General features: G+C 56.0%; 5 protein-coding genes and 1 pseudogene across 8 annotated transcripts in view; 4 read left to right on the top strand and 2 right to left on the bottom strand.

Annotated features, from left to right (window-relative positions):
• The window catches only part of STAG3 (STAG3 cohesin complex component), a 35,280-nt gene extending 32,775 nt beyond the window's left edge, over positions 1-2,505 (bottom strand). Inside the window, exons 1-2 of the mRNA XM_058680717.1 lie at positions 2,371-2,505; positions 1,685-1,825 (exon numbers count right to left, since the gene is read on the bottom strand). Of these exons, the coding sequence (XP_058536700.1) occupies positions 1,685-1,815 (131 nt within the window). The 5' untranslated portion in view covers positions 1,816-1,825; positions 2,371-2,505. The remainder of the gene's footprint in view (positions 1-1,684; positions 1,826-2,370) is intronic.
• Positions 2,506-2,917: 412 nt separating this feature from the next.
• On the top strand, positions 2,918-8,378 carry GPC2 (glypican 2). Its single transcript, XM_004586930.2, has 10 exons — positions 2,918-3,402; positions 3,985-4,143; positions 4,424-4,746; positions 5,364-5,444; positions 6,030-6,192; positions 6,443-6,573; positions 6,745-6,891; positions 7,124-7,263; positions 7,351-7,526; positions 7,966-8,378. Exons 1-10 carry the CDS (start codon positions 3,072-3,074, stop codon positions 8,211-8,213), a joined length of 1,899 nt encoding a protein of 632 aa, XP_004586987.2. The 5' UTR covers positions 2,918-3,071; the 3' UTR covers positions 8,214-8,378.
• Positions 8,379-9,381: 1,003 nt separating this feature from the next.
• On the top strand, positions 9,382-14,573 carry GAL3ST4 (galactose-3-O-sulfotransferase 4). Of its 3 annotated transcripts, none has more exons than XM_004586929.2 (4): positions 9,382-9,473; positions 10,583-10,877; positions 11,061-11,367; positions 13,476-14,573. In XM_004586929.2, exons 2-4 carry the CDS (start codon positions 10,753-10,755, stop codon positions 14,505-14,507), a joined length of 1,464 nt encoding a protein of 487 aa, XP_004586986.2. In that variant the 5' UTR covers positions 9,382-9,473; positions 10,583-10,752; the 3' UTR covers positions 14,508-14,573. The 3 variants fall into 3 exon arrangements, with proteins under 3 accessions (XP_004586986.2, XP_058536695.1, XP_058536696.1); XM_058680712.1 differs by having other exon boundaries at positions 9,402-9,593; XM_058680713.1 differs by lacking the exon at positions 9,382-9,473 and adding an exon at positions 10,096-10,185.
• Positions 14,574-15,152: 579 nt separating this feature from the next.
• TRAPPC14 (trafficking protein particle complex subunit 14) lies at positions 15,153-19,059 on the top strand. Of its 2 annotated transcripts, none has more exons than XM_004586928.2 (11): positions 15,153-15,617; positions 15,770-15,865; positions 15,965-16,094; positions 16,220-16,306; positions 16,432-16,552; positions 16,639-16,786; positions 16,918-17,000; positions 17,092-17,255; positions 17,717-17,871; positions 18,047-18,240; positions 18,339-19,059. In XM_004586928.2, exons 1-11 carry the CDS (start codon positions 15,210-15,212, stop codon positions 18,490-18,492), a joined length of 1,740 nt encoding a protein of 579 aa, XP_004586985.1. In that variant the 5' UTR covers positions 15,153-15,209; the 3' UTR covers positions 18,493-19,059. The 2 variants fall into 2 exon arrangements, with proteins under 2 accessions (XP_004586985.1, XP_058536683.1); XM_058680700.1 differs by having other exon boundaries at positions 15,159-15,455.
• A 244-nt stretch (positions 19,060-19,303) lies between these two features.
• LAMTOR4 (late endosomal/lysosomal adaptor, MAPK and MTOR activator 4) lies at positions 19,304-21,945 on the bottom strand. The gene is made up of 4 exons (XM_004587168.4): positions 21,779-21,945; positions 21,313-21,393; positions 19,937-20,054; positions 19,304-19,638 (listed from the first exon to the last, which is right to left on the bottom strand). Exons 1-4 carry the CDS (start codon positions 21,779-21,781, stop codon positions 19,541-19,543), a joined length of 300 nt encoding a protein of 99 aa, XP_004587225.2. The 5' UTR covers positions 21,782-21,945; the 3' UTR covers positions 19,304-19,540.
• Positions 21,946-25,653: 3,708 nt separating this feature from the next.
• Positions 25,654-27,803, top strand: LOC101523687 (small ribosomal subunit protein eS17-like; annotated as a pseudogene).
• The last annotated feature ends 57 nt before the right edge of the window (positions 27,804-27,860 follow it).

The following is a 27,860-nucleotide window of genomic DNA, read 5'->3' as shown; positions in this document are numbered from 1 at the left end:
ATTAGGTAAAAGAGAACAACCCTCTCCTAACACTCCCTATGAATAAGGAAATCAAGTGATAGTCACAGAGAGATCACTCCTTTTTGTGAAAAAAGAATCAGTGCAGACCCGGTGGTGTGGCCTAGCTGCTAAAGTCCTCGCCTTGAACATGCCCCGGGATCCCATATGGGCGCCGGTTCTAATCCCGGCAGCTCCACTTCCCATCCAGCTCCCTGCTTGTGGCCTGGGAAAGCAGTTGAGGACGGCCCAATGCATTGGGACACTGCACCCGCGTGGGAGACCTGAAAGAAGTTCCTGGCTCCTGGCTTCGGGTTGGCACAGCACCGGCCGTTGCACTCACTTGGGGAGTGACTCATCGGACAGAAGATCTTCCTCTCTGTCTCTCCTCTCCTCTGCACATCTGACTTTGTAATAAAACACACATACATAAATCTTAAAAAAAGAAAAAGAATCAGTAAGGGTCAGGAATTTACGTATCGCTCATAAACAGATTAACAGGTGATGGAACTGCATTTCACCTTCTGAGATACAACCATAGATCTGGTTACAGTAAGTTCTATAATATTGATATAACCTGGTCCCAACAGCAGCACTGACAGAAGTAACTCAGAGGATCAGTTAAAAATAATCAGGGACTAGGACTGACAACAGCTCAGCTAATTCTCCACCTTGCAGCACCCGCATCTCACATGGGCACTGGTTCATGTCCCAGCTGCTCCACTTCCCATCCAGCTCCCTGCTTGTGGCATGGGAAAGCAGCAGAGGACGGCCCAAAGACTTGGGACCCTGCACCCATGTGGGAGACTGGGCTTCTGGCTTCGGATGGGCTCAGCTCTGGCCATTTGGACAGTGAACAAGCAGATAGACAATCTTTCTGTCTCTCCTCTCTGTAATCTACCCTTCCAGTTAAAAAAAAAAAGACTAAAGCAGACCTTGTATGAGCTTAGTCCTTCCCCACACAGATTAACATAAACATAGATACTTAAAAAAAAAAAACTCATGAGACAATCTAAAAATAAGTTTGGGGCCACTGTCATGGCTCAGTTAACCTTAGGCCCTATCTGCCACACCTGCATCCTATAAACAGACTGTCAGTCTGACTCCCAGCTCCCGCTGTTTCCAATTGTGCTTCTCACTTATCTGAATGGAAGACAACCGAAGATGGCTCAAGTGCTCAGCCCTGACCTTCCTCGGCAGAAACCCAGATGGAGTTCCTGTCTCCTGGTTTCCACCTCCCCAGGCCCTGGTCATTGAGACAATTTGGGGAGTGCAACGGCATCCAGAAGCCTTTGAAAAGCTGAGTTTGGCCCTCCAAATGTTAACATTCATACATTTTTGTCCCCCCTGAGCTTTCTGAATGCTCCCTCGTACTACAACCTTCACAGAGCCCTCTCACGACAATACATGGGTAAGGATGGACAAAAGTTATTTACCAACTCCCCAGTGGGAACAGGACATCAACTAACAAAAGCACATACACCAAGCTGGCAACCGAGGGCTGTTGACTCTCAGAATCCCAGCTCTCAGGACGAGCAGGAGCCTACACAGGTTCAACCCAGAAACTCGTCCAAGTCATAGCTGGACGGATTCTGCTCGATGTCCCGCAGCGTGCAGGGCGCCTGGGCACCTCGGCTCTCCACCTCCTCCTCAGCCACCAACGTCTCGCCCCCATCCCCCGACTCACCCCTGCAAAGTCTGGTCGGGGTCTGGCGGCTGGCTGCTGGAGGAGCTGGGAGAAGCCGACAGGGCGCGGGGGCCGCCTCCCACACCGCTGCGCGGGGAGGAGGAGGAGGAGGATGAGCGCAGGGTGGGCATGGCGCTCGGGCTGCAGGAGACAAACGAGCCGAGAGCTCCCACCCCGCTCGCCACGTCGCCCACCCTAGGCCTGGCCAGCCCTGGGGAGGACAGACAGGGGGACACCACCATCCCCCCCAAGATACAAAACGCCCATGCCCCACCCCACCCCCAGGCTGCGGGGGTAAGAAACTCCCTCCCCACAGAATAAAGGAAAGGCGAAACAAGAAGGTCATTTCTCAAAAACCCAACTTAATTCAATATGGGGTAGAACGGGAAACTCAACCATTGGGGGGAGGGGAGGGACGGAGGAGCTGTTAGACCAAACTAGAAACGCTAAAAGGGGGAAAGAGGTGCGCCTGCTCTTTTCCAGAAGGGGACCTCCATAAGGACCGCTGAGGCGCCGTCCAGCCGCTTCTGCGGGGTCGACGACGAGTCTCTCAAGAGACCGAGGGCCGAGTTCTCAGCCTCTCAGGCGGAGGCTCCCCGAGCTCCTGAGGGGACGGCTTCTCCCCTCAGGGCCCGGAGGGTGGGGAACGGGGAAGGGCGTATTCTTGGACTAAAGGGGACTCTCACTGTCCAAATGACTCGGAGTGACTTCTCGCTGGGCAGGCTTGAGGACGGGTCACCGCCTCGAGGCCTTCAGGTGTCTCCGGCTACCTCCACCCTCCGGCCCAGCGGCCCGCGACACTTTTCTTCCGACGGCGGAAGCGTTTAGAAAAACGCGGGAAGGCACGAGGACCCCAGCTGCGCAGGCGCAAGCCCAACGACTCCGCCTCTCAACGATAGTAGTTGCCGCGAGACTGAGGGGCGTGCGAGCTCGTGCTCACCACGTTCCAGTCACGCCGCAGCGGCCGCCTCGAGCAGCCACTGGTTCTCGGCCGCCCCGCCCTGTCACGTGGGCCCGAGAGCGCGGGCCGCCCGCTTGAGCCCCGCCTTGGTCAGGCCCCGCCCCTCCGCCCCTCGCCCCGCCCCCTCTGCCGGCGGGGCTTCGGGCTAGGCCCCTTCAATTTGGCTCCTCAACTCCCATAGGCTACGTTTCACCCAGGCTCCGCCTTCCGAACTGGATCGCCCCGCCTCCGAGAAAGATCACGCCCCCAGCTCGCCAACCTCCCCTGTGCGTCCGGGTCCCGGCCCCGCCCCTCCAAGCTGTCCCACCACATTGGCTCCATTTCGGCTTTGGCCCCTCCCCCGAGACCGGCTCCTTCCCATCATTGGCGCGGCCCCGCCTCGGGCCCCGCCCCCTGTCCGGCTCCGGGCTCCCATTGTCTCCGCAGATGCCTCCTGGTCCAGCTATCCTGGGTCGTGTTCAGTTTTCGGGGGTTGTGCTCTTTCTCTGGCCGGTGGAGCAGTTCCGCAGCCGAGACCCGGATTCTGGAATCCGGGTGGGCTCTCCTTTCTTCCTTAGGACCCACTTGGGCCGTCCCGGGGCGGCTGCAGCCATGTCCGTGCTGCGACCCCTCCTGCTTCTGCTGCTGCCTCTGTGTCCCGGTCCCGGTCCCGGACAGGGGAGCGAGGCAAAGGTCACCCGGAGTTGTGCAGAGACCCGGCAGGTGCTGGGGGCGCGGAAATATAGCTTAGACCTAATCCCTTCCACCCTGATCTCAGGTGAGGAGAAAGAGGAAGACTAAGAGAATTGGGGATTGGGGGGTGGGAGGGGAGGCAGGGGCGGGGCCTCCCCTCACACAATAACTTTTCCTTTTCAGAGTGACCCGTTATGATAATCCTCCCATCCCGCAATTATGTCTCTCCTCCTGTAACTTCCTCACCAGGATCTCTATGAGCTTCCCACCCATATCATAGCTCTTACCCCACCCTCACCCTGGGAATCCCTTTCTAGTCATTAGCACCCCCTGCCTGCTTCCTTTCTTCACAGACACTCCCCTCACTGCTTCTACCAGAACCTTCCAAGATAATCCCTCTGGCTCACCAGATAGCCTAACCCCCTCCAAGCCCCATTCTTCATCCCACAGGGAGAGTCGTCCCAGTCCCCATGGGGAGGGTCACCTAAGGACACTTGATCACGTCTGTAGCCCCTGGGGCAGCTGTCAGACACCCCTGGTTGATGGAACTGGACTTGTGGTTGTGTGGGTTCTGGTGAGGAGATGGACAATAGAGAGAAAAGGGCGGGAGATGGAACGCACCTGCTGCGATCACCTCCCGCTGTGCCTGCTGTCTCCCCCTGTGCAGGCGAGCACCTCAGGGTCTGTCCCCAGGAGTACACCTGCTGTTCCAGTGAGACAGAGCAGAGGCTCATCAGGGACACGGAAGCCACCTTCCAAGGCCTGGTGGAGAGCAGCGGCTCTTTCCTGGCCCAATCGCTGGCTGCCCGGCACAAGAAATTCAACGGTGAGGACCTGGGCTCCCCTCTGTGTGTGTGACCCCAGCATGCTTCCTGTCCTCGTTCTTTCCCAGCCCCCTGCAGGGTCTCTCTGAGACTCCTGTTCTCCCTGTCAGACTGCCCAGGTCTCTGAGTCGCTTGGCTGCTAATTCCCTTGTCTTTTCTCTCTTCTCTCCCATCCCCTCCTGCTTCTGCCCCTTCACTCTTCTCCCCTTCTTTGGCCTCCACTCCCCTCTACCCCCTGCTCCCCGCTTCCCTCCCCCACCCCGTCCCTTGCATTTACCACAGAGTTTTTTCAGGAGACTCTCTCAATATCCCAGCACTCCCTGGCCCAGCTCTTCTCCCACTCCTACGGCCGCTTGTATGCCCAGCACGCCTCCATATTCAATGGCCTGTTCTCTCAGCTGCGAGACTACTATGCCAAGACTGGCGAGGGGCTGGATGACATCCTGGCGGATTTCTGGGCTCAGCTCCTGGAGCGCACCTTCCCCCTGCTGCACCCACAGCGCCGGTTCTCCCCCGACTTCCTGCTGTGTCTCACACACCTGGCCTCAGCTGCCGATGGCTCTCTGCACCCCTTTGGGGACTCACCCCGCCGCCTCCGCCTGCAGGTGAAGGATCCCCAGCCACCTCTGACCCCTGCGTGGAGAGTCCACATCTCTTGCCTGGTGGCTCCCATCTTGAACCTCGTTCACCTGTGCCTGACCCAGTGCTCCTTGGTCTCTTTTAACTGGCTGCCCCCCACTTCCACTTTGCACCCCTACTTTCACATCGACACTCGCCTGTTCCCGGCTGCAGCCACCTCTCTGCTGCTTTCTCTGCTCTAACATCTTCACTTCCTGTGCCCCCGCCCAGCTGAAACAGGTGTTCACTACTTAAGAGGCATTCTCACGTATAAGATCTCATTTAAATGTCCTCCCAGCTCTGTGAGGCAGATCCTTATTTTACAAAAGGAGAATGCTGGGGCTCCCACAGGTTCAACGTCTGATCCTCTGGCTTCGCTGTCTCCTCCGCCAAGCCCTGGGTGACACCCCAGTTCTTCCCAAACCCCTTCCCCTCTCTCTTCCCCAACTGTAATTCTATGGGGCTCTTGACCTCACCCCCTACTCTCTGCCCATCTCAAGACAACCCCACACCCTGAAAGCCCCGGTGCACAGTCTAAACCTCTGGTATGGTCTTCTCACCTCACAACCTTGTGGTGTCTCTCCCCTGCTTTCCTCTCCTCTAGATAACCCGTTCTATGGTGGCTGCCCGGGCCTTTATCCAGGGCCTGGAGACCGGACGGAATGTGGTCAGAGAAACGTTTAAGGTTAGAGGGGGCCTGGGCGGGGCTGGGGGAGAGGCAGAAGTGGAAGCCCCCAAGAGAAATAGACAGGCACCATCAGACAGGAGAGGCCCGGGGTTGGCCACTATCACAGACCAGACCAGACAAGAAAACGGGGTAGGGATAAAGTCTGGGTCATGACCTACCATCCCAACCCTCTCCTGCCCTCTGAATCAGCCCCAAAACTCTGGTCCCCTGGCAACCTGAGGTTGGAACACCAGCCCCTCAGTGACTCCTCCTTCCCCGTCGAAGGCCAGGCTGCTGGCCTATAGCCCCTAAGGTCACCTCCAGCCTCTTCACTATCCCCTCCCCCTTCACCATGATGGCTCACTCGGGTCCTTAAATCTGTCCTCAGAATCCCCCTCCCCCACCAGTGCCCCACTAGTCCCACCCTTGCCATTCAGTAGCATTTGTGAATTGGCCCCTAGGAACTTCCTGTGTGTGACCTGGCCTGCTGCCCTGTGGGGTCACTCCCACTCAGCCCTCCACACAGAGCTGGTGGGAGGTAGAGCCAGCCACTTGGCTTCTGCTGACAGCCCTGCTCTCTGCCCCCCCACCCCTACCTGCCAGATGCCGGTGTCTGACAGCTGCAGCCGGGCTTTGATGCGGCTGGTCGGCTGTCCCCTTTGCCGGGGGGTCCCCTCACTTGCACCCTGCAGGGGCTTCTGTCTCAACGTGGTCCATGGCTGTCTGAGCAACATGGGTCTGGAGCCTGACTGGGGCAGCTACCTGGGTGAGGATGATGGAACGGAGGAGGGTCCTGACAAAGGCTGGGGTCTTATTCCTGCAGGGAGTGGGGTAGACAGTGAACCAGGAAGGGGGGTTCTGTAGCACACAGCAGGGAGAACACAAGCAGCGCTGTCTTCTCACAGGAACCTACCCCCCTCCCCACTGCACTTTGCTGCTCCCCTCATAAACCCTATGGGGATCAGGTGTGACCCCTCAACTGGGCTTTTTTCCTTTGCCCCTCCCACCCCTTCAAGACGGCCTCCTGCTCCTGGCTGAGAAGCTCCAGGGCCCCTTTTCCTTCGAGCTGGCGATGGAGTCCATTGGCATTAAAATCTCAGAAGGTCTAATGTACCTGCAAGAAAACAGCGTGAAGGTGACAGAAAAGGTACAGAGGAGAGAAGGGTGCGGGTGCAGGTGGGGTGGGGCCGGAGGGACAGCATGCGTGTCAGCCCAGATGGATGCAAGCCTGGGCTCAGAAGGACAGTGGGACATGTCATGGTGAAAAGCACTGGAAACAGCAGTAAGAAGTGTGTGAGGTCTCTTCTCTGGGTCGCAGGCGTTCCAGCAATGTGGGACTCCCCACCCAGTATCCACTCGCTATCGCCGAGCCCCAGCGCCCTGGGAAGAAGTTGGCCGGCCCTGGAGACCGGCGGCGGAGGAGGAGCGGCCCACGACGGCTGCAGGAACCAACATGCAGCGGCTGGTGAGCGGCAGGCGAAGCGGGGCAGCAGGCGTGGGCGCGGGCGGGACCAGGGCGCAGTACCAGGTGGGAGAAAGGTGGGGTGCCAAGGCAGGGCAGCAGGCGTGGGCGCGGGCGGGACCAGGGCGCAGTACCAGGTGGGAGAGAGGCGGGCCGGTCTGCAAGGGCGGGGCTGGCGGCAGGTGGGAGGGCAATGCAGCTCCACTGGGTTCCGTTTTTTCTCTTTCTTGCTTAGGTGTGGGATCTCCGCGAACGGTTGGGCCGGGCGCGGGGCTTCTGGACTGGGCTGCCGACGACGGTGTGCGGGGACTCCCGCATGGCAGCGGACATCTCTCAGGAGGCGGCACCCTGCTGGACAGGGACCGGGCGGGGCCGGTGAGAGCCGAGCCGGGCTGGAGTAGTGGAGCTGTGTTTTGCGAGCGAGCGAGCGGGCGGGAGACTTTGGGGCTGCTGTGTTCGCAGGTATATGCCACCTGTAGTCGGGAGCTCCATCACCGAGCAGTTCCAGAACCCCGAGCTGGAATTGGATGCCTCGGGTCCCGATCTGCCAACTAGGCGGCGGCGACTGCAGCTCCGGGCAGCCACAGCCCGGATGCAGGCGGCTGCACTCGGGCACGACTTGGACCGGCATGACGAGGGTGAGCCCCGGTGCCCAAAACCCCAGCCCTCCAGCCAAACCGCTTACCCTTGGAGCCCCGCCCCTTTACCTCGTGGTTGTCGCCCTTGCCTTTCCTGTAAGTTTCAGTACTTTTTAGCGTGCATCTTGAGCACTTACCTGGAAGGAAACAACTTCTTGGAGTGCAGCAGGGGGCAGCTTCTTAGATTAGGCAGAGGCTGGGAAAGAATGGGGACAGCCAACCCCAAGTGACAGTGGGCCGACTCCCGGGGGTGGAATTTGCCAACACAGGTGTGCATTTCCCCCCCCTTTCTCTTTGTCACTCCTCCCCACCCTCTGGCCATCAAGATTCGCTTCTGGGTACTTGCTTTCTCCCTCTCTGCCTGTGTGTCCACACCGCTCCTATTCGCCCTCTAATCACATCCCCTCTTTGCACCTCTCTTCCCTTCATCTCCCCGCAGATGAGGATGCCAGCGGCTCTGGAGGGGGCCAGCACTATGCGGATGACTGGAAGGCTGGGCCTGAGCCTCTGGCCCCCCTAGGCCGGCCTCTTCTCCCTCCTCGAAGGGAGGGTCCGGGGAACAGAGGAGGGGGCAGTGCCCGCTACAACCAGGGCAGGAGCAGCAGTGAGGGGACGTCTTTTGTTTTTCACAGCCAACCAGCTCTGCTCTTCTTGCCCTCAGCCCTGGCCCTGCTGGGACCACGGTAACAGGGTAGGGGTGCCCTGGCATTGAAAAGGTCGGACACCTTTTCCCCTCTCCTTGGCTGGGCTAGGTCTCGGGGAGGTCTGGGATGGGTGGCAGAGAGGGTGAGAAAAGGAACTTTGCTGGTGAATGGCTGGGGCCCCAATCCAGATTTCCATCAGGGGGTGGGGGCGGGGGTGGGGTAGGTTGGGGGGTTGACAATATTTATTTTTTCATTTGGTACCTGGGTCTGGAGGGGAGGAGGGGACTGGGCTATTTATTTAGAAAGGAGGTGTGACTTGCAGCCCCCTAAGATTAGGGCTGAAGATCAGTCTCTACAAGGGAGGAAGGGGTGGGGTGTGGGGGAATGCTTAGAGTTGCAGCTGGGGAATGGGGTTTGAAGGAAGCTAGAAGTGGGGACAGGTGGAGTGCTTCGGGGCCGGGGCACCTGCTCGCAGAAGGGGGAAAGGTGGATGCTATCTGGGTGCCGGCAGGGACTGGTGGGGGGAGAAGGGGGTGAGTAGGATATGAGGTTCTACAGGCCTGGGTTCCACCGAGGTTTCTTCCAGCATCAGAGGGCTCGTCTTGGGACCACTGCCATCAACGTCACAAGCTTTGTGCCACATTTCAGTGTTACGAGTCCATGTCTATCATGCAAATAAATGGGACTTACGGACCGGTGTGTGCTTTCTGTGCGTTCATTGTCACTATGCTGTGTGTGTCTGCCCCTCACCTCCCTCAGCCTGGGCACTGAGAGCAGGCACCAGGAGGCCTTCAAGGTACTCACCCTCTGAAGCCGAGCATCCTCACCCATCCAACAGGAAGCCCAGGGGTGGGGGGCATGTCAGTTACCACACCACTGACCCTTGCCTTGGAGGGGAGTGGGGACATGACACCCTTGTTTTCAGGGTCAAACTACCTGGTTACATCCCTGACAATCCCTGCTTTCAATCAATCTTCCTCCCTCTCATTCACACCTGAATGACTCTTTTGTTGGGCAGAAAGGGAGAAAAAGGTTTAATGGATTCCTAAATAAGACATGAGGAGGAATGTGCTGTCTTCAAGGGCTGGCTGGGAGAGAAAAGATGCAGGGCGGGAGAGACTGGGAGAGAGGCAATCAAAGCGAAGCAGCTGCCGGCCTGGCGGGACAAAGGGAGGGGAGGGGAGGAGCCTGGCTGCTGAGAAAGTTTGTGGGGAAAGTCGAGCTGCGGAGGAGCTGGGCGGTGGCTGGGGCTGGCGGGCGGGTAGGCCTGACCCTATTTCCCTGCTGCTCCCCTTGAGGTTTGGTGAGTGGGCAAGCGCAGCTGAGGCTGGGGGCCGGCAGACGGACGAACGTTTGGATCTGCAGGAGGAGACTGGAAGGGCTCCCAGAAACCCCAGAGGGGACCCACAAAAAGCTGGAGACAGTAATTACCCAAAGTGGAAGGGACAGAGGCGGGAGGGGGGAGGGAGGAAAGGGGAGAAATAGAGATGGATGGGAGGAAATGAAGGATTCACAATAAGGGAGTCCTGCAGCTGGATTCCCCTTAGGACTGTGCTGGTGGAGGGAATTGGGAGTGATGCCAGGATGGGTTCTCCTGTTCCTGGGAACACCTCTGGCTCGGCTGCGGAAGGGCGGAGGTATCTGGGCTTGCCGGAGGGGGCCCTGGTCTGCGATTGCCAGTTGAGATCTGAAGGGGTGGGGTCAGACTCTACCCTGGGAATCGGCTCTCAGTGCTTGGGCGTCTTTGACGTTGACCTCCTAGTGTCTCCCCCTGCCGCTGTCTCTCTTCCTCTACCTCTTTCTCCCCAACTGAATCAGCACAGTCCCCTCCAGGTGCACCGATGGGATTGGAAAGTGTGTCAAGGGAGCTGGCCTCCCTAAGTAACCCCCTCTCACACCACTCTGTCTACACTGCCTCCGCAGTGGCTCTGGACTCAGGATGCATCTAAGTCCAACCTCCTTCCTCCTGCCCGGGAGCCCTGACCTGCATACTGTCTGACCCACATTTTCTCAAAGTACCTGACCCTGCCTGCCTCTGGAGGGAGGCTCCTGTTTCCCCCGTGTCAGCCAAAGGGGCTCCGGAGAAAGCCCCAGGGCCGGCCCATGTCCTGACCTGCCTCGAGGAGTCTGATCTCTGTGGCTATTTGGCTCATGATCAGGGTCTCTGTCTTTCTCCTGTTGTAAATCTTGGCAATTCTGTGAGAACTGTGTGTGGAAAGGATAATTTGGGAGAAGTAGAAGTAAGAAAAAGACTGACGGCACAGAGAACAAGTTGGGGAGCCAGAGAACCCCCTAAAAGGATCTAGCTATAAGGGACCCCCAGCCCCATCCCCTCTCTAAATTAGGCCTCAGCTACAGCGGGAGAACAGTCTATAAGACTCCCCTCCTTCTCCCCCTTCATTTCCCTTCTAGACGCTGACAGAGGCAAAAATCTGCTAACTCAGGGGGCAGACTCAACCAGGGCTGCGAGCAGGCCTGGGGAATGACCCCTGAGCTCCCATCGGTGCCTTCCACGGCTGCACGGCTACCTCAAGCTGTCTACCTCTGCTCCTGGGCCTGGTTCCATCCCTCTCCGGTGCCACATGGGTCCTCTGACGTCCATCAGGACCATGCGGCTCTGGGGGCCTCGGAGCCTGGGGGTGGCTCTGGGAGTGTTCATGACCATCGGATTTGCCCTCCAGCTCTGGGGCGGGCCCTTCCAGAGGAGGTGAGTTTCCCTCTTGTCCCCACCTCCTGACTGATGTCCCCCCACTTGCTCCTTCCCATCCCACCTTGGGCTGTGGCTCTTAGGGGTCTTGGAGGATGCTTCATGCCTGCTGTCCTTTCTCTACAATAAGCACAATCACCTGCTGCAGAGGAACCAGCCCCTCCACCTCCCTTCTCTTCCCAGGCTCCCCGGGCTACAGCTCCGAAAGCCCTGGGCCCGCTCCCCGCAGCCAGCTGCTGCGTCCTGCCTGCCCCGGCAGCGACTCGTGTTCCTGAAGACACATAAATCTGGGAGCAGCTCTGTGCTCAACCTGCTTCATCGTTACGGAGACCGGCACGGACTGCACTTTGCCCTCCCAGACCGCTACCAATTTGGCTACCCAAGACTCTTCCAGGCTTCTCGGGTCAAAGGCTATCACCCCCAGGGCAAGGTGGGCGGCCAGACCCCCTTCCACATCCTCTGTCACCACATGAGATTCAACCTAAAAGAGGTGAGGGGTGCACTGAGGGAGGGAGGGCTGGTCCTGACCCCATCCCCCTCCACACACCAGGAGCCTCAGGCCTTAGCCTAGGGGAGGTGAGCACATGAACTTGCGCACTCGTGCAGACACGCATTGGCACCTGTTGGAGGAAAAACCAGCATACAGGGCGGGAGCTAGGCTTGACTGAATACTTTCTGAGTACTGGAACTGAAGAGCTTTTAGTCTATTGACACAAGTGATCTCTGTTAACTGAAGGCAGCAGCACTGAGATTTGAACCCATATTCACTTGCTCCAAAGTTACAGCTCTTCCCCTGGTGCATGCACATGTTAATATTTGGACTTGTAGGGGAAGAGTTCCCGCCAAAAGAGGTGGGGTTTCTAGAAAGTTTGCTGCTTAAAAAAAAATGATTTATTTATTTTTATTGGAAAATCTGATTTACAGAGAAAAGGAGGGACACAGAGAAAGATCTTTCTTGTGCTGGTTTACTCCCACCAGGTGGCTGTTATGGCTGGAACTGAGCCAATCCAAAGCCAGGAGTCAGTAGCTTCTTCTGGGTGCCCTATGCAGGCTTAGGGGGTCCCAAGGCTTTGGGCCATCTTCTGTTGCTTTCCCAGGCCATAAGCAGGGAGCTAGAAGGGAAGTGGAGCAGCTGGGACATGAACCAGCGCCCATATGGGATCCTGGTACATGCAAGGCTAGGATTAGCCACTAGGCTATCACACCCAGCCCTAGAAAGTTTGCTTTTGACAGGAAGGGCAGATGTGGCTTTGTAGAGACACAATGGGGCATTCTCAGAGGGAGCAAAGCACTGACAAAGATGTATATGAGAGAGAATGTATCAAGGTAGAACTCCAGTGAGTGCTGCAAGCGCCTACACACACACACACACACACACACACCCCTGCTCTTCCCCCCTTACTGGAGCTGGGAGCCAGGGCACAACTCTACAGTCAGTCTCTCTAGTGGCTAAAATACAGTGCCTGAACTGTCATCATCATTCACTGAGAACCTACTATTTTCAGGTAGGCCCATTTTCTTCCATGTTGACCTCGATTTGCAAATGGGGGATAGGGAATAAAGACACTAAAATTCAACCAGCTGCCCAGAGGCACACAGCAAATCTGGGGTTTATTTCAAGGCCATCTGTTGGCCATAGACCAACTGGTATCTTCACAGTTCCTGTTGGTCTTCAATGAGGCAGTTCACAGGGCAGTCCAAGGGATACTTTCTCATGTGGCTCAGCCTGATGTCCACTGCTGTTCTCACTCAGAAGTCCAACCACATATTCCAGTCCTTGGGGCAAAAAGCCATGGCTTCCCAGCATCCCAATCTGGGATCATCATTTGCTTTCCAGCATGCCCTAGGAGCCTCAAAAATGCCTGGTACTGCAGCCATCTTTGGCCCAGCCTGCCCACCGATGTCCCCATGTGCTAGGGCAACACTGTTGTTACTCTTCCCTATCATGTTTTGGTTGCCTGTGATGGTCCCCCCTCCTAACAGTAGTCCTTCCTATTTTTTTGTTTGTTTGTTTGTTTAAAGATCTTCCATCCACTGATTCACTCCCCAAATGGCTGCAATGGCCAGAGATGAGCCCATCCAAAGCCAGTAGTCAAGAGCTTCTTCTGGGTTTCTCATGTGAGTGCAGGGGCCCAGGACTTGAGCCATCCTCCGCTGCTTTCCCAGGTCATAAACAGGGAGCTGGATGGGAAACGGAGCAGCCGGGACTCAAACCAGCACTCATATGGGATGCTAGTGCTTGCAGGTAGAGGATTAGCCTGTTTAGCCACAAGGCTGGCCCCTGGTTCCTGCTTTGAAGTCCTGACCAAACAGTTCCTAAGCAGAGGATAACACTGTCTTTGCTGGTAAGGAGAGCCTTGGAGTTTGGCTTCTGGAGTTTTTTTTTTTTTTACAGACCAAGGCAGACGGAAGAGCCCCACCTTGCAGATAAGCGAACTGAGTCTGTGATGTTAAGTAACTTGCCCAAGGCCAGGCAGTTAAAGGAAGGAAAGCTCAGAGGGGTGTCTCCAGTCAGGCTATAAGGAGGCTGAGCATCCCCAGTGTCTACCTACCCCCCAGCCCAGCTCTGTCTGTCTGTCTGCTTTGGGTCCTCTGCAGGTACTTCAGGTCATGCCTTCTGACAGCTTCTTCTTTTCCATCGTCCGAGACCCTGCGGCTCTGGCCCGCTCGGCCTTCTCCTACTACAAGTCTACCTCGTCCGCCTTTCGCAAAGCACCATCCTTGGCTGCCTTCCTGGCTAATCCTCGGGCATTCTACCGGCCTGGGGCCCGTGGGGACCACTATGCTCGCAACTTACTGTGGTTTGATTTTGGTCTCCCCTTCCCCCCTGAAATGAGGACCAAGAGAGGGAATCTTCTTCCCCCCAAGGAGCCCCTGACCCCCCAGCTGCACAGTTTGCCTTCTGCCACTGGCCCTCGAGCTCAGAACAAGGACCTCAGTGCTGTCTTCCAACCCATCTCCACTGTCGCTGAGGGTCACGGCCGGACAGCCAGCCCTGCCTCGTCAGACTCGGGGTCCTTGTCGTTCATCCAGTGGGGTCTGGCTTGGCTGGACTCTGTGTTTGACCTGGTCATGGTGGCTGAGTACTTTGACGAGTCATTGGTTTTACTGGCGGATGCCCTGTGCTGGGGTCTGGATGATGTGGTGGGCTTTGTGCACAATGCCCAGGCTGGAGGTGAGCAGGGACACGGTGCTGCTGGCAACGGTGGACAGACGGCCGAGGAGCGCCAACTGACCGCTCGTGCCCGAGCCTGGAACCACCTGGACTGGGCTCTCTATGTCCACTTCAACCGCAGCCTGTGGGCGCGGATAGAACAGTACGGCCAGAGCCGGCTGGAGGGCGCTGTGGCCGAGCTCAGAGCCCGCCGGGAGGCCCTAGCTAAACGTTGCCTGGAAGGGGGTGAGGCTTTAGACCCCAAATACATCTCTGACCGGCGCTTCCGCCCCTTCCAGTTTGGGTCAGCCAAGGTTTTAGGCTACAGACTTCGGAGTGGACTGAGCCCAGGGGACCAGGAGGAGTGTGAACGCCTGGCCACCCCTGAACTCCAGTACAAAGACAAGCTGGCTGCCAAGCAATTTCCCCCTACGGTCTCAGTGCCCCTCAAGACAGCCAGGCTACTGGCCCCATAGGCACCTCTAGAGATCCCCCACGGAAGAGCCCTTAAGTTAGCAGGGGGCACAGGTGCTGAGCGCAGCAGTCAGTCACGTGCAGATTGGACAGAACCTTGTCCTGATGCCTGCAAAGCTCTGGTCATCTTCCATCTTCTGCCCACCGAGGCCCCTCTGTGCGGCTCAGCGGGACTGCCCTCACCCACTCACTGTCCCAACGCAGGTCCTGGTGGTACTCTGCAAAAGCCAGTCTCTTCCCCCCCGCCATTCCTCCGGAGAAGCAAAAAAAGATGGAGTGAGCCCTTTGGAAACTGGCGAGTTGGAAAGATTTGTTACTGGGCACTACGAAATGTTTGTTGAATGAATAAATAACTTGAAACTTCCACTTGGCTTGCGGAGGGCGGAAGGGGGAGGGAATTGCAGAAATGCTCTCGGGACCAGGAAGGGTGCAAGGAATTCTTTCCATCGCCGGGTCTCCCCCCTCATCCCAGCCTGCGTCGAGGCGCAGCCTGGCCCTCGTCTCCCTGCGCGGCCACCCAGAGGCCGGGACGCCGGAGGCCCCGCCCCCTCCCTTCCGCTTCCGGTTTCTCCCCAGTCATTCGGTGTCGCGGGGTCCGCGGTTCCGGGTCCCCCCGGGCCACATCGATCTTGTGGGCCGCTCCTGCCCCGACCCCAGCGGCTCCCCCCCGTCCTCCTCCGCCGCGTCCCCGTCCTCGCCGCTCCATGGAGTCCCAGTGTGACTACTCGATGTACTTCCCGGCCGTGCCGCTGCCGCCGCGCGCCGAGCTGGCGGGAGACCCGGGCCGGTACCGGGCGCTGCCCCGCCGCAATCATCTCTACCTGGGGGAGACTGTCCGCTTCCTGCTGGTGCTGCGCTGCCGGAGCGGCGCGGGCTCCAGCGCCGGAGGCGGCCCGGGTTCCCGAGGGGCCTGGGCAGAACTGGCCACCGCCCTGGCCGCCCTGGCCTCGGTCAGCGCCGGAGGCGGAGTGTCGGGGGGCGGTGGCGCCGGCGACCAGGATCCCGAGCCCCCGGGAGGAGGGGATCCCGGAGGTGGAGGGGGTGTGTTCCGAGGCTGCAGCCCCCTTCTCACCCATGGCCCGGGCCCTGCTACCTCAGGGGGAGCGACCACGGTGAGGAGCTGGGGTGGGAGATGGACGCTGGGGTGGGAGATGGACACTGGGGTGGGGAGACGGGGGGGGGGGGTGGGAGAGACAGGCTGTGCGCATGTTAAAGGGACCACCGTGGTCCCTCCCTGACCTCTTCACCCCTTCCACCGTCCCAGCTGCCTGTGGAGGAACCAATCGTGTCCACAGATGAGGTCATCTTCCCACTCACTGTCTCGCTGGATAGACTGCCCCCAGGGACACCGAAGGCCAAGGTAAGAGCCACCCCGAATTCAGACGCCCTATCAAGAAAGGCTGCGCCTTCTGTCTGTCTCGCTTCTTGACTCGGGGTCCCATGTGTCCCCTCTGTCCAGATTGTAGTGACCGTGTGGAAGCGGGAGGTGGAGGCACCCGAGGTCAGAGACCAAGGCTACCTGCGCTTGCTGCAGACCCGGTCTCCCGGGGAGACCTTCCGGGGGGAGCAGAGCGCCTTCAAGGCCCAAGGTGGGAGGAGAACACATGGGGAAGAGGCTGGAGGCTGGGGTGTGGCAGAGGGAGAAGCAAGTGAGAGCGGAGGGTGGGACGTGAGGCCACGCCAGACCTTCCTCTCACCTCTCCCTCTCCCGCAGTGAGCACCCTGCTGACTCTGCTGCCCCCTCCCGTTCTGAGATGCCGGCAGTTCACTGTGGCTGGGAAGCACTTGACAGTGCTCAAGGGTGAGCAGACCAGCCGGCTCAAGTCGGGGTGGCAGGCCAGGGTGGCAGTAATTTGGGGGCAAGTGGGAATCAGTTCCTTTCCTTCAGAGTTAGCCGCTCTGAGTGGGCCTGGTCACCTCCCACAGTGCTCAACAGCTCCTCCCAGGAGGAGATCTCCATCTGGGATGTCCGAATCCTCCCCAACTTCAACGCCAGTTATCTACCTGTCATGCCCGATGGCTCTGTGCTGCTGGTGGACAACGTGTGGTGAGGTCCTTGGGTGAGGCAGGGGTGGGGGCAGGGTGAGCCCAGGCTTGGGGCATCATGTTCTGTTCTCTGCCCCTCGGAACCAGTCACCAGTCTGGGGAGGTCTCCATGGGCTCCTTCTGCCGACTGCCCAGCACCTCTGGCTGCTTCCCCTGCTCACTCAGTGCCCTGGAAGAACACAACTTCCTGTTTCAACTGCGAGGGGATGAGCAGCCCCCTCCAGGGGCCAAGGAGGTGGGTGCAAGGCATGGGCGTGTTGAGGGGAAAAGAATGAAAAAACAGGAGAGGGAGGCGAAGGTGGGGGGTTGATGAGAGCCGGGAGGGGACACTGACACGTGTGGCGGTTCCCTTGGCCCCTTCCACAGGGCCTGGAGGTTCCCCTGATTGCTGTGGTCCAGTGGTCCACCCCAAAGCTGCCGTTCACCCAGAGCATCTACACCCACTACCGGTGAGTGTGCAGGCTTCCCAGCCAGGCACATCCCCCACACCCCTGCTGCCTCCCACGCCCTCACAGCTGCCCTTTCTCACTGCACTCCCAGCCTGCCCAGTGTCCGACTGGACCGTCCATGCTTTGTGATGACCGCTTCTTGTGAGTCCCCCGTTCGGACCTACGAGCGTTTCACTGTCACCTACACGCTACTCAACAATCTGCAAGACTTCCTTGCTGTGAGGCTCGTGTGGACCCCAGAGCACGCACAGGCCGGTGGGTCAGCTGCCAGGCTGGGGCCTCGTCCCAGAATGGGAGGGACAGATGAAGTTGTGGAGGGAAGCCAGTGCTCGCTGCTCAGACCTGGTGCCAGCCCCACCGCCAAACGAGGCGTGTGGCAGCTGGCTGGGGCCCTGGACCTGGGTGCTCTCCTCAGCATCATGGGGCTGAGAGAGGCAGAGGGGCTTGCACAACCTTAAGTGCAGACACAGAAGCATCATCCTCTGGTGTGAGTTCCGTCTCTCATGTGCTGGCTGTGTGATCCTAGGCTAGTTACCTAACCTCTCTGGACCCAGTCTCCCTAAAAGAGAACAAGTGGATCACTATGCATGTTATGTATGACTGCTGGCAAAAGCCAACACTTCTTTCAGTTTATGAGGATCCCACGAAACTGTGAAATTCCCTTGGAAACAGAGGCATGCTGTCTAGGGTTGATCCGTCCCCATTTCTGCCCCCAGGAAAGCAGCTGTGTGAGGAGGAGCGCCGGGCCATGCAGGCAGCGCTGGACTCCATTGTCTGTCACACGCCCCTCAACAACCTGGGCTTCTCCCGCAAGGGCAGCGCACTCACCTTCAGTGTGGCTTTCCAGGCGCTGAGGGCAGGGCTCTTTGAGGTGAGCTGGTGCCGCGGGATGCTGGGGTGGGGGGAGTCAGGGCCCTTGCTTCTGTGGTGGGAAAACATCAGGGGCCTGCACTAGAAAGCCGAGCACGGTGACACACAGGTCACCCAGGAGGTGGTGTGGGCCCTGGAGGTCAGGCCACCAGGCTGATGTGTGCCCCCTTCCCCAGCTGAGCCAGCACATGAAGCTGAAGCTGCAGTTCACTGCCAGCGTGTCCCACCCGCCGCCCGAGGCCCGGCCCCTGTCCCGCAAGAGTAGCCCCAGCAGCCCCGCCGTCCGGGACCTGGTGGAGAGGCACCAGGCCAGCCTGGGTCGCTCTCAGTCCTTCTCCCACCAACAGCCTTCCCGCAGCCACCTCATGAGGTACAGTGTTGAGTTGGGCACAGCACTGGCCAACAGCCGGGCATGGAGATGGGCGCGGGTCTGAACATGGCCCGTGGCCTCTCTGTACCTTCTCTCAGATCTGGCAGTGTGATGGAGCGACGGGCAATCACGCCCCCTGTGGCCTCCCCCGTGGGCCGCCCTCTCTACCTGCCCCCGGACAAGGCTGTACTCTCTCTGGACAAGATTGCCAAGCGCGAGTGCAAGGTCCTGGTGGTGGAGCCCGTCAAATAGCACTGTGCAACTCTGCCCCCGCTTACACTCCAGAAGCCTGAGGCGCTGCAGGGCCCCGGCTGCCCTGGGATGCCTCCCATGGTGGACAGAGAGGCCCCGTAGGGCCGCTTGTCTGTGTCTGCTGACCAGGGCCTAGGGCGAGGCGGGAACTGGGCCATGTGGCCATAGCATTAAGCCAATAGTATTGCCCCAGGTCCTGGGGGGCCGGTCCCACCCCAGGCCAGGGCAAGGGCGCCAGGAGCTCCCCTGCCTCCACCCCACCCTGGTTCTACGTTTACAAGGTATTTTCTCATTCTCATGTTCCTTCCTGCCCCCAACACTCCCTCCCTCCCACCCAGAGGGCCCACATTAGAGGGTGGTGATGGTAAGGGGCCTTGACAATGACTCTCTTGTCTCAGGGGCTGGGGAGACAGTGAGGTGGCCTCCTCCTGCCCCTCATGTTTACGTTGGCAGCCAGCCTGAAGCACTTTAAGTTGTGTATTTTTTTTTTCCTTGGTCCCTGTAACTTATTCTCCAACCACTACTTCCAACTGAAGTGAGCCTATTAAATGCCTGTCCTGGAGGGAGCAGAATGGTTGTGTGTGTTGCTGGAAGGTGCAGAGACCACAGGGGCTTAGGAAGATTCCCTCCCACAAGCCTCCAAAGGGTTCCATGCCCCATCACTGTCCTAATGCCCAACAGACACCGAGGTGGCCACCACTCTGGGCTAAGGTATCCAGCAGTAACCATGGACAGCAGAAGACAGACCTGGGTGTAGATCTCCCATCCTGTTGTAGCCTCCCCCGACCAGGCACACATCCCTAGGCCCAAGAACAGGAAACTCAAGTTTATTGGGAGGGAGGAAAGGACAACGGAGACCCCATTGCTGCGAGCCTCCTAAACACCGCAGTCTTGGGTCTGCCGCCTTTCCAGGTAGAAGTGGGGAGGTTGCTGAGCAAAAGACCTTGGTTCTAACAGCAAGCCAAGAGGGAGGCGGAGGGCTCGGGCGTCAGCCACGTCATGGCTGGCGACCCCCATCCATTGCTTGGACCCTCACACCTGGGTGGGCTCAGACGTCAATGGGCTCCCGGCCTCGGTTCTGCCTCTTCACCACAAACACCCTCTGTCCCGACACGGTCACCAGCAGCGTGTGCTCTCCAAAGACCACTGGAGGGAAGACACACCTTCCCCCGCCCCAGGGGAGGGAAGGCAGCACAGAGTGAGTGGGTGCCATGGCCGCCGTGGGGCTGCACACAAACTGGAGCCAATCCTACAGCTCTGGGCGGGGATCGGAAGACGAAAGGCCTGTGTGTTCGACCCCTCTGGTTGTTGCTTTGTCAATGCTCGGTTCTCAGGGGAAGGAAGCAGCTGGACCAGATGTGGGATGGTGGGAAGGAGATGGGGGTTCTTCCCTAACAAGCCTCTGCAAGTACCCCCACCCCCACGGGCAGGAGCGGGGGCTCACCAGACAGACGCTTGAAGGGGACGTTCATGCCATGGTGCAGCCGGAAGCCACAGGCCGTGCTGACCAGCTCGGAGATGGCACTGGCTGCCTGCTCATCGTTCTCGAGGTCCCCGGACGACTGTACACAGAGCAGGAGGGTGGGTGGCAGCAGTGAAGGCACAGACCTGGACTGAAGTCCCAGGCCTGGCCCCTCTGTGCGACATCTCCCTGACACTTCCCTTGTCTACTTGCCAAACGAATGGCCCTAGGACTTGCCTGTGATGTTGCCCTCCTCGTGCCATCCTGCCACACTGGGCCTTCCTCTAGCACCCTGGACCTGGACTGTACCGTTCCGCCCATCTGACAAACACACTCGAGAATCAGCAACCGGCCCCTGACCTGTCACAGCTTTTCTGACCTACACCCTCGCCCGCTCCCCAACACCTACCCCTCCCCTCCCCCGGTTGCCATGGCTTCCCCTTTTCAGGTGACAGTCTCCACGTCCTCCTGCCCAGCCGACAGAAGCCCCTCACTCGGTAACTTTTAGTTCCCTCGGTCCTTTGACATTCTGTACCTAAGATTTCTCATCTGTCAATTTGAGACAATCACTGTTTACAGGCTGGTGAGGCTCCCCCTGAACCAGAAGAGCTCCTGTTCACTGCTATTCTGCATCCAGTCAGGCCGCCTTAGTCAGTCACTGCCAGGATGCACCGATTCCTCCGTGGCCATCTCTGCACCCCTGCTTCTCACCACCACCAGCCCAGGCTCAGCGCCCCCCTGCCAGCACTCTGTTCACACCAACACAATAATTCCGCTCAGCCATCTTCACTGAGTCAGCTTTCTGTAGAAAATCATCAGGGTCCCCACGACCCTTGAGGTTAAGTCCAAAGGGGTCAGCATCGTGGCCTTGAAGTCTCCCCAGTGGGACCCTTTCACTTCATTCTGGTCTCCCTCCTAAATCTTTTCAACACAAACCCTCCTCAGGAAGGAGCCAGGCGGCGTCCACTTCCCCACGCTGAATACTCCGCTGGTTTATGATCGTCCTTCCTGTAAGCTGGGCTGCTCATCTAGAAAGCTGCCCTACACAGCCGAATCCATCTCGGCTACCTCAGTAAGGCGTGGCCACATTGTTTCCACCCTGTAGCCGAAGCCTTGCATTTCTACCTAGAGCAAGCGGGTCCAGAGGGAGCTATCCCCATTCAGTGCCACGGAGCAAGAGCCACCAGAGAGAAAGTTATCCAGAAACTCAGTCATGTGACATGGAAACTTGTTTCAGTGCAGGATTGAAAGCTTCCTCTGCCAGGCAGGATTCCTAGCCAAAGGCCCAGAACAGGGGACAAAGGAAGCCAAACGGCCAGCTGTGCTCGGGGACCGACCCTCCCTCTCCCAGAACGCACCGCCAGCACTGCACCTTCGCTCAGCACCAGGTAGCCCAGCTGGTCTGGGATTCGCTCCAGCCCCTGGGTCAGTGCGGACGTCTGCGGGGTAAAGATGCACGCAGTGAGAAGCGAGCGGGGGCGCGGGGCCCTCCACACCCTTGTCCGGCCAAGTCCCTGGACCACGGCTCCAGGCTCCCTCTGCACCCTTCACCCATGACGTTCCCGACCCTCCAGCTGCCCTCTCGGCCTTCCACATCCCACAGTCGCAACCCCACCGGCTCCTCCCCAGGACCCTGAACATCCACCCGGGGAGCCCTCCTCCAGCCCTCCGCGCCACTGTGCTCCCTTCCCTCGTTCCCTCTTCGTTTCGGGGCCGACAGGAGGTGAGGGACAAGGACCGGGTCCGGAAAGGCACAACCAAAGGCCGGGGGAGCAGGACACCGGCCTGGGGGGCGCTCCCTCCTGCGCATGCGCCCTCACTCACCATCGCAGTCCTAGGCGCCGGGCAAGCTGCCTGCCAAAGGTGCCTCGGCGACTTCCGGCTCCAGGCCCGGGTCACGTGCTCCGACCCGCCCCCAGCGCGTGGTTGGAGCGTGGCTGCGTCATCAAACCGCGTCAGCCGCGTGGATTGGTCGCTGCTGGAAGCGCCCCGAGTGGCGGCGAGGGAAGACGGGGCTGTGGGTGTGCGCATGCGCGCGCCGGCGAATCCACGGTCCACCTGGCCGACACTGCCCACTAGTGGCCAGGGGAGAGTCGTCCCGTAGGTTTTAGCCATCGTCCCTGAGAGATTGTAAAGTACATGGGAAAAGTTATTCAAATGCTGCTTAAAATTTAAAAATAATAATAAAATAAAAACTCACAAAATTACCAACAACCTTTTTGTAAAATTTATTTATAAAGCAGAGGGTCCAGCGTGGTAGCCTAGTGGCTAAAGTTCTCGCCTTGCACATGCCCAGATCCCACATGGGCCTTGGTCCTAATCCCGGCCGGTCCACTTCCCATCCAGCTCCCTGCTTGTGACCTGGGAAAGCAGTCGAGGACGGCCCAAAGCCTTGGGACCCTGCACCCATGTGGGAGACCCGGAAGAGCTCCTGGCTCCTGGCTTCGGATTGGCTCAGCTTCAGCCGTTGCAGTCACTTAGGGAGTGAACCATTGGACGGAAGATCTTCCTCTCTGTCTCTCCTCCTCTCTGTACATCCGCCTTTCCAATAAAAATAAATAGATCTTGTAAAAAAAAAAAAAAAAAAAAGAAATCCCTTTATGGAGCTGGTACAGCAAGTTAAGCCTCCACATACAGTGCCAGTATCCCACATGGGCATTTGTTCAAGTCACAGCTGCTCTACTTCCAATCAATCCAGCTCCTGTTAAGACTGGGAAGGCAGTGGAGGACGGCCCAAGTGCTCAGGCTCCTGCACCCATGTAGGAGGCCTGGAAGGAGCTCCTAGCTGCTGCCTTCAATCTGGCCAACCCTGGCCACTGCGGTCGTTGTGGAGTGGTCCAGAGGATGAAAGATCTCTGTTTTTCCTTTCTTTGTAACTCTCCCTTTCAAATAAAAATAAGTAATTATTTCCAAAAAGACAATTTTATATCCACATACATATCTCTTTCTGTAAAGAACCCGAGTACAGCCGTTTGGTAAAAAGTTGTGAATTTGGGGTCAGCATTGCCATGCAGTGAGTTAAAATACTATTTGTGATGCGCACATCCTATATATGAGCACTAGTTCAAGCTCCGGCTGCTCCACTTGTCATCAGCTCCCTGCTAAGGCACCTGGGAAAGCAGTGGAAGATGGGCCCTTGCCACCCATGTGGGAGTGCTGGATGCAGTTCCAGGCTTCTGGCTTCAGCTTGGCCACTGGGTGGTAAGCCAGGGGATGGCAAATCTCTCTCTTATCTATCCCTCTTTGAAAACTCTGCCTTTCAAATAAATAAATAAATATGTTGTAAATTTTAAGTCCATTAGATTAAATCTGATTTACTCTTTCTTTTAATCATGCAAAAAGTCATTATAAGCAATTATAATTACTTGTTAAGATATGATGATGTTAAGAGTATCTGACCTTCAGAGTACTTGGTGTTTCTGTAAAATAAGAAACTGGTGTAGTACTAATTGTTTGGTGATGTTAACTATGTAACCTGAATTTTTGCTAGTTGTGTGATAATTGTTTTAATTCTTACAAATTCATGTGTTAAAGAATAAGACACAGTAGGTGATGGCTACCACCATGGCCAGAGAAGGGTGGAGTTCCAAACCCGGAACGGATGGCAGAATTCTGGTGGGCCCCTCAGGCAGTGAGACCAACGTTGCACCAATGAGGGGCACAGACCCATATCCCCCCACCAATAAGGGCCGAGGCAACACCCATTTCAGCTTCCATGTCAAGGAGAGTTTAAAAGGGCCCCTTCCCTGTCTCTTCTGAGCTCTTCTTCCTCTGCAGCTCATTCCTTCACGTCTGTCTTTTCTTCTGCGTGGGGAAGGGAAACCCGTGACCATGGTTCCCTGAAATAAAGGCCATCTAAATTCTTTTCATATATTTGGCTGAGTTATTCTTTCCCTGGTGGTTGGCGAATCTAACATTTGGTCAGCGGTGAATCTAACACAAGGATATTTTTACAAATTTATAAATTAAAAGCTTCAAAATTTTATAGTTTGGGCCCAGCGCGATGGCTCAGTGGCTAAAATCCTCACCTTGAACCAACCAGGATCCCCTATGGGCACCAATTCTTGTCCTAGCTGTTCCACTTCCCACCCAGCTCCCTGCTTGTGGCATGGGAGGGCAGTGGAGGGATGGCCCGGGACCTTGGAACTCTGTACCTGCCTGGGGAACCAGGAAGAAGTTCCTGGCTCCTGGTGTTAGATGGACTCAGCTCTAGCCATTGCAGTCACATGTGGAGTGAGCTGGCAGATGAAGGATCTTTCTGTCTCTCCTTCTCTCTGTAAATCTGCCTTTCAATAAAAATAAGAAATAAAGCTTTAAAAAAAAAGTTTATAGAAAATGGAATTAAAAGTTGATTTTGTTGCAAAAAATGGGGGGAAATGTTGCTTTCAATCCAACTTTAATAAGCTAAATTAACAAGTGAAAAAACCTGAATTCTCATGTTAAACATTTTACATGTTCAAATTATCCCAAGCATGCCCAAAGACATTTAACATGATAAACTTTAGGTTCAGTTACAACTGTGAAAAGATAAACAGTCTTGAGAGAATGTGGTAGCTTTTCTTCCTCTTATTTATGCAAGAATTTTCAATGAACAGTGCATAGAATTTTTGCAAGTATTTTCTTTTGCACTATGGTATGCTTGCCCTTGTTGTTTTTATTGAAATGTAATTTGATGTTGGTTAAATCAACTGATAAACAAAACCAAGTTTTCTATCTTGAGTTTATTTTTAAAGATTTACTATTATTATTATTTGAAAGGTAGATTTATATATATAGAGAGAGAATCTTCCATCCAATGATTCACTTCCCTGAGGCCTGAAAGTCTGGAGCTGAGCTGATGTGAAGCCAGGAGCTGAACAACCTTTTTCTGGCCTCCCACGTGGGTGCATAAGGTCAAATTTTTGCAATGAGTTAAGTTTTTAGAACTATGTTAAATAAAAAACGGTGTGGGCAGTGTTTGTATGTGAAATGTGTGTACGTGACTAGAGGAGGGGAAATACAGATGTGAGCCACTCGGATCCTCCACCCTTTCATTAATTTTATCTTTGATGATGATATTTACATAGTCGAGGATTAGGGGAAGGTGGGTGAGACTGTTGTTTACACATTTTCCTTTTCTTCTTCCTTGGGGATGGGGTAATGGGAAGGGAAGGAACCTCACCCAGCCTAGCAACCGCCTCAGGACCCGGGGATGGGAAATGGCCACCTTACGTCATTCCAGGGTCCCCATTGAGGAGCATGTTCTGAGGGTTCTGTTCAAGTGGTTTCGATAGTTCTGAAATGCTGTTGATCTTGCATATCAAAGGATGAGGAAATCCTTCAAGGTCAATTGGCTGACTTAATCCACCTCAGGGTCTCCATTCACCCAGAAATTTTTTGTCAAGCTTCACTAGGGTAGTTATCAATTTGTCCTGCCCTCCTTCCTCTGCTTCCGCTATGCAAACCAATGGTGGTAAGGCCCAGCCCAGCGCTCCTCATCACACACACTTGGCCAGCACGCACACCAGGAGGAGCTGCAGCACAGTCATCACGATCCCCAGTAACCTTACTGGGCCGACCCCCAGCCCTGGTTCCTCTGCCTGCCAACATGTGCAGTGAACTGGTCCAGTCTGCTCCATATCTCATTCAGATCTCTGTACACATTGTTGGGCACTGAAGCCTAACTCGACCCAACCAATTTCACCCTCCAGGCCACACTCATGCCGGTGAGTGCCACTCCCTGTCTAGCCAGGCCCACTCTCTGTCCTGGTTCTCATGCTTGCCAGTGGGAGTTGTAGCCCATCAAAGGTGTCCACAGTTTTCCTACTGGACCCACTCCCTGTCCCGGATCTTGCATTCTGTTGCTGGTTCTGCAGTCTAGCTCAACAGGACTTGCCCCTGTTAGGTCCAAAAGATCCCCAAACCATGGACAGACAGGTTCCACATGCAACAAAGCAAAAGCAAAGAAACTTTATTGCTAGCTTGAGCTGGGGGGTCCATGTCTCACCTATCGCAGTGGAGTCTTGACAAGGACCCCACTTCTCTCTTGCAGACTGTTTTTATTCCCTCCTAGTCACAGACAACACGTCTCCAGCAAGCAGTTCTTATCTTGGTCACATATAACTTGTACTGGTGTAGGCCACATTCCCATGCAACCCGTATCAGTGCAGACCACATTTCATTTGCAGACGTGTGATGTCCCTGATGGCCCATCCCAAGGTCATTCCCCCTGCCCACTCCATCATTCTGAGGAAAATGAGACTTTGAAGTGAAATGAAACTTAGGCCAACTCCCAGACCTTTGGCCCATCATGGCGTCAGTCCTGTTCTTTATGCAGCAAAGCCAAGCAACGATTACAGAAACCAAGTATAGCGGTTATGCTAACAGTTAAGAAACCCCCTTATCACTACTCAGCAATCTTGTATTCCTACTATTATATGTTTGACTAGTCTCACCTCTAGACACTAATTTACTATTTATCTCTAACAACCTTTTAACACTACTATTGTTAAGAGTAAATCCCTGCCATCCAGCCTTGCACCCCCAACTCCACAGCCCTAGAAGACTGACCCTTTTCAGCTGATTCAGGGTCTCAGCAGAGGGTTTTTAAAAAATCTAGTTTTTTATTTGAAAGGCAGAGTGAGAGTGTGAGAGAAATGTTTCATCAGTTGGTCCATTCTCCCAAATGAACACAATCGCCAAGGCTGAACCAGGTGGGAGCCAGGAGCCTGGGGCTCCATCCAGGTCTCCTACAGGGGTACAGGGCCTTGGGGCCTATATGTGTTTGTGGGTCAATATGTGCTTGAGCGCCAACATGTGTTGAATTCTTAGGTGCATTAGCAGGAAGTTGACTGGAAGCGGAGCAGCTGGAATTTGATCCAGCAGTCTTATGTGGGATTCTGGTGTTGTGGACAGTGGTTTAACTTGTACCACAGCACTGACCTCCTCCACTCAGTGGCATTTTAAACATTGTATCATTGCCTGCATTTACCATCTCACTGTGAAGTTTTTTATGCATTGTAGTAAACTTTATGCCTAAAGTAAATTTTATAAATGCCAAGTACATTCCATATATAAACATTTATAGGTCTGGGACGGGAGTGTTGTCTGGCATTTAAGAGGCTGATTGAGATGCCTGCATCCCATATCAGAATACTTGGATTCCAAGTCCCGGCTTTGGCTCCCAATTTCAGCTTCCTGGGAGGAAGTGGGGAGGGCTCCAGTGGTTGGGTCCCTATCACCCAAGTGGGAGATGTGTATTAAATTAAGCTTCTGTCTTCCAGTTTTGACTTGGCTCAGTCCTAGACATTGTGTATGTTTGAAGAATAAGCCAGCAGATAAGCACTTTTTTTTTTTTTTTTAGATAAGCACTTTCTTTTTCTTTTTCTGCCTTCCTCTCTCTGTGTCTCTTGACTTAAAAAAAAAAAAGTACAGGCTTCTTGTGCTTCCTGTTTTCTCTTTGACTCACTATCCACCAACGTGGGCTGCGTTCACACCACAACCGTGAAGAGTACGGTCACCAATGAGAAGTACGACACCCGGCTGGCCAATGACTTCCACACCAAAAGCGCGGGCGTGAGGAAATTGCCATCATCCCCGGCAAGATGATCCGCAACAAGATCGCGGGCTGTCATGCACCTGATGGAGTGCATCCAGGGAGGCCCCACGAAAGGCATCAAGCCGCAGGAGGAGGAGAAGGAGAGGCAACTATGTCCCGCAGGTCTCAGAGATCCCTGACACCAAGGAGATGCTGAAGCTTCTGGACTTTGGCAGCCTGTCCCATCTGCAGGTCACTCAGCCCACTGTTGGCATTAACTTCAAAATGCCCCAGGGAGCCGTTTGAACCTTCCCACTTCGCTGTCAGATTTCAATAAACTCAGAACTATAATAATAATAATAATAATAAGTGAATGACTTGTTATTCACT

The sequence above is a fragment of the Ochotona princeps genome, chromosome 24 (assembly GCF_030435755.1).
Source record: "Ochotona princeps isolate mOchPri1 chromosome 24, mOchPri1.hap1, whole genome shotgun sequence".
In the NCBI taxonomy this organism is placed as follows: domain Eukaryota; kingdom Metazoa; phylum Chordata; class Mammalia; order Lagomorpha; family Ochotonidae; genus Ochotona; species Ochotona princeps.
Note: the sequence above shows the minus strand (reverse complement) of the source record. Positions and strands in the feature narration are given on the sequence as shown.